The sequence below is a fragment of the Tigriopus californicus genome, chromosome 12, assembly GCF_007210705.1.
Source record: "Tigriopus californicus strain San Diego chromosome 12, Tcal_SD_v2.1, whole genome shotgun sequence".
Lineage (NCBI taxonomy): Eukaryota > Metazoa > Arthropoda > Copepoda > Harpacticoida > Harpacticidae > Tigriopus > Tigriopus californicus.
The window spans coordinates 298,527-303,768 of NC_081451.1; the positions used below are offsets into that span (position 1 = coordinate 298,527).

General features: G+C 36.7%; 1 protein-coding gene across 1 annotated transcript in view; it reads left to right on the top strand.

Moving 5' to 3' along the window:
* The window catches only part of LOC131892280 (protocadherin alpha-4-like), a gene marked incomplete in the record, with an annotated part of 19,975 nt that overhangs the window by 14,310 nt on the left and 423 nt on the right, over positions 1-5,242 (top strand). The window contains 4 exon segments of the mRNA XM_059242084.1: positions 1,400-1,590; positions 3,732-3,883; positions 4,705-4,918; positions 4,981-5,242. Coding sequence (XP_059098067.1) covers positions 1,400-1,467 — 68 coding nt within the window.

The following is a 5,242-nucleotide window of genomic DNA, read 5'->3' on the forward strand; positions in this document are numbered from 1 at the left end:
AGCCGGCATACTTTGCTCATATGAAACAAATGTTTTCATTAAGCCTATAAGAATGCCTCATAATGATTGAATAATATTCATTACAAATACAAACATTAGAGAATCTTTCCAACATGGCAATGTTAAGTCTTTTTGGCTAGGAAAAGGGTTTACATTTTCGACCGGTAAGCAAAGCTCGAAGTAAAGTACATACAAATCCGAAATGACAATACTTTCAGCTGAAGGTGTAAAGTTTTGGGATATTGCTGTTTGTAAAGTTAACATGAAAAAGCTTCCTTTAAAAGAGGCATTGCTAGAGGTGTACTCATACAAGACTAATGAATAAAACCTGTGGCACTCCTTACCAAACTATCGTGATTAGATGGAATTAATCAAAGGAGGTCGGCTATGACCATTAGTGAAGGTACGCGTACATTGACCCGTCTATTAGAGGTATTTTCTTTGGTAACTTGATCCAAGGCTGTCTCTGTCAAGGTGCAAAAGCATGTGGTTGACTCAGAGCTCTCAAGTCCTACTTCCGACTTTGCTCTTCACCTCAATTCACTTTGCCATCAATCTCTCACTATTGCTGGGTTAGTCACCGATTTATAGACATGTGGACTGCAAACTGCAAACAAAAATTTCCTATCTCCTAAAACATTCACTTTATTCCAAATAAGCACTTGATATCAAAATCACTACTATCAAGTACCTCCTTCCACTATGCCACAAGACGATTACTTACCAACAAATAATTCAATAACTCTCTCAAGAAATCCGATTAATTGACCCTTCAAATTTTCGGTTGACATCAAAAAAGGCATTTTTGGGAGTCTACATTATTCCTTTTAGTCTTCTATTGGATTTTTTTCTTATTTTGGCAATGTAAGTTTATTTCCAACGAGATAATCTTCTTTATCCTTTGACTGCTTTTGAGCAATTTTAGCCTGTCCATAAACTGTGTCCCCTCAAGTATTTTTTGTAATAATGGTAAGAATTCAAACGCATTTGCTAATGGGGCACACCCACGCATGGTTTCGTGAGTGTATATTTTTGAGATGCGATTTGTACCCAGTTGCAATCTACTGCGAGTATCAGAGAGTTCGTGAACGCACATCTTGAAATGCGACTGGTTAAAATTTAGTACTCTCGCATTTCAAGATATGCGTTCACGAAACCACGTGTGGGTCCCCATTGTCATAATTGGTCCGTAGTGGTGTTCCAGTTGTCTTATTTCATCCTGTAACGTTAAATCTTTTTTCTAATAGGCTTAATAATATTCCTGTCTTTGCCAAGAAATATTTGCTCAAATTTATACTGTACCAAAGAGAACTGTTTTAGCTTGGGCAATATTCTTGACCTCTTGATTCAATCTCTATGACTGATCAAATAGGCGAGAGAATAACATGTCTATTTCCAGAAGAGGATCATAAAGAGATCTTGAGAATCGACAAGGACGGCAAGGTATTCTTGAACAAAGAGGTTTGATCGCGAAACCCTCAATGAGAATAACATCTTTGAAGTAACATTCCAAGCCACTGAGACTGATTGCTCTGCAGATGACTACAATAACTGCTCCAACAAGAATGCACGACTTCTCTCCGGATATTGGTGAGTCATATATTCTCTGTTCGCAAAGAATGGGAAGTTTAGGCAAGCTCTGGGCAGGTACCTTTGTTTGCTGGTACCAGTGTCAAGTGATGCAATTTTGGGGCTTCAAACACGCTTTTTGAGAAGCTGACCCTTCTTTCACATTGCTACATGAGGAAAGGTCAGCTACGTTAAAACCAGTTTGAAACGCAATTTTGCATCACTGGCATTGGCAGGCAAGTTTGTTTACTGGTACCAGTGCTTGCTAAAGGTCCGAATATTGGGTCTTTCAATTTAGGGCACAGCGGAACACTTTTGTCAAGAGTTGAAAAAGTGATTTGAAATTTACTTGTTTGTTTCAAGTTTAGAGGCGCTTATAAAAAACAAATATGTTTATAAACTTTTGCTGATTTCTTGACTAATCATTGTAACGTAATCCGAAGCAAAAAAATATATATGAAATAAGTTTAAAAAAAGGGGCCCCGTGTGACCAAAGTTTGGATATGTCATTAACTTTGAGTTTGTGGAACGAATTACTCCCAGAGAGTAGGTTGGTCAGGTACAGTCTGGAAAAATGATTGTTTTGAAACAAGCGGGTCAGTCTAGCATTAAATATAAAACGCTGCATATCAGTAACTAGTGCAGAAACGTGATTGAAACATTCAAAGCTTGATTTAAAATACATAATGAGAGATAATTGACACTTTACAAGGTTCTCTCTCAAGTTGTCAAAGATTAAGTTCCTTAAAATTTTCATAAACGGTTTTTTCTCTTTCCTTTGTTACCAACATCTTTCAATTCCTCAAAGTGTTACATAAAGCATTTGGGAAACGTTAATGCCTGACAGAGCAGACCGAATCTAAAACATATATGCAGGTTTTTTAATATTAAACATCTGAATTTAAAAGAAAAAATGTTACCCGAAGCTCCAGGGTATCAATCCATTTTCATGAAATTGTATAAGTTTCATCCCATCAATGAAAGCTTGGTACTCTACTTATTTGCTTGTCTAACAATTATAGACACTTGATTTCAATCCAGTTTGGCTCAAGCAGAGGAATTTTGAATTTGTTTTTGTCATTGAAATCTAACCAAAACCTTAATTCCATCTTGTAGCAATGTCTTCAAATTTGCTGAAGATAGAGAGACAAGTAGTTGAACACTGAGTTGGTTTGATTTGTCTTTGAAATCGTAAGTGTTTGCTCAAATGCCATCTCAAGACATCTAGACATGTTTTTCTTTGTCAAAGAGACAAGAGGAACAACTTTTGTGAAATACATATGTTTAAAAGTACCCTAGATAAGTGTGTTAAATTAACCTTATTAATCCATTAAAATCGCATCATTGTCGAAAAAAAATTGTGAAATATTGACATTAAGTAGGTTTTAAATTATACTCGCAACCTTATTTTGGTTTTTTTCTACCTGCTTCAGAAATTGAATATTATATTTTAGGCATGGAAAAAGCTTCTTTTATTCTGGCAATTGCTTTAAGAATATAACCGAGCAATTTGCAGTCAAATTTGATGCAAATTCAATCTTTGGAAAACGAGATATCTTATCCGTTTTACTCAATTGATTTGTATAAAATTGTAGTTGGAAACGCAAGTAAGGTTACTCCCAACATCTATTGATTACGTTTTTGAAAATATTATCTCTTTGTAGGTTTTAAGTGGATTAGTATACTAATTTGAGCCAAAGCACGAGATGATATTTCATAAAAGTTGTCCCTTTTGTTTCAACAACAACGAAAATCGTTACTAGAGGTCTTGCATTTGCACAAAACTTAACAGTGTTGTGGTTACCACGTTGCACTATAAAGAACCTTTTAACTCGGTTTTTGGTTCAAATGTTGATTATTAAGTAAACACTTAATTGAGCATGCATACAATGTTTTTGACACAAAAAATGTTAGCCCAATATTGCCAACAACAATAGCTGAGTGAACAAATGATTTAGAAATCATTTATCAACAGCCAGGCAAATATGGTTGTAGTTTTTGAAGATTCCTAAAAGACCCATAAAACCAAGACTGACAGGCAGGGTGTAAGTCAATTTTGTGTGAACGAAAGCCGGCGGATATTAGGGAGAATTAGAATATAACTCTAATTTGAAGTGGTTGAATGCACTACCAAAGTCTCATTACTTAACCATCCCTTGCAGGATATTGATGATAATCCACCCTATATTAATGCTGTGAATACAACATTGACCATTCCGGAGAACTACAATGGTTTCTTGCTCTTTGAGCCAGAAGTGGTGATCAAGGATGATGACTACGACACGGTCAACGCCAAATTCAACATCAAAATTGAGTAAGTTGGCTCTTGATTGGGGACCGGGATACAAAAGTTTCATTTTGGTAGCTAAATATTGTATATTACTTTTTCCGCAAAGGCGAAATATCCTCGTTTTTCCCTCAGTGCCGCGCCAACAAAAACGAAGCCAAATGTTATGGCATAAAAATTAAATGATTTGTCATTCAGCAACTTTTGAAATGTTAGGAGGGATCGCTTTTGAATTGTCCTGCTCCTCATTTGGAAATTCTGAAACCATTGAAAAACGACAAAGAAATGCATTTTTTTATCAGCGTTTCCTTTAAGATTCAAATCCAAAATGATTTTGTTGCGGAAGAAATCATATAAGATTGCTTACAAAAGAAATAAATCTTAAAGACATAAAATAACCTGTCTCCTGCAGAGATGATGAAGATAGGGATAAGCTGCAAGTTAGAATCAACGCGGATTTTTTAGCCTTTATCAAACTTTATTATTTAAACATTATTGTGCCCACTAATTGGAAACTACCGTTTTGACTAGCCTCAGAAACATCCGTGGCATTACATTTTGATGTTTGTGTTCCAGTCAAGAAACAAGTTGATTCTGCTTTAAAGACTGGGTTTACTTGTGCAGTGACCCCCACAAATATTCCGTTACTTTTGCATCACAATAAAACAAAATTTGGAGCACCATTTTTTTACTCTCTTTGCATGTCCAAGAACAAAGCTTTTTCCAAATAGAAAAATAACAGATACACTTGAGTCAAAAAAACGATATGTCGTCCAAGCGTGGTGCGTTCAATTTTCCCCTTTTTTTCTATGTACCCTTTGAAACTCTTCGAAACTTGCTCGTTTCAGACATGAAGAACAGGCGTTCCTTGACTCCTTGACCTATCGGAACGTTGGGATCCAGAGCGAGACTCTGCTCATCTGGATCACATCGGGAGAAACGCCTTTCTTGGATCGCGAATCATTTAAAGAAACGAAGTTCAATCTCACTGTTGAACCAGATACGGCTTCTAATGGGCTCCAAAGAGAGCCCATCCAGAGGGAGTTTACCCTCTTCCTAGAGGTAATGTCCTTCCTTGGACTTGGTCAGTCACCTTCCAATATTAATGTCTTCTTGCTCTCCAGGATGTGAACGACAACGATCCAGTATTTTCCCAAGAGAATTACACAGTAAACATCTATGAGGATCTGACCCTCTTGGAGCTGGATGAAGATGAGAATTACATCCTGATAAAGGACAACATCAGTGCCTCTGACAAGGATTCCTCAGATGCATTTGGGCAAGCCAGTCTCCGTTTTGATTTGAGATCAAACCTACCCATTGAAATTGACGAGCTAAGCGGAACGGTCAAATTGATCAGGGGCAACAGCCCGTTCGATTTTGAAG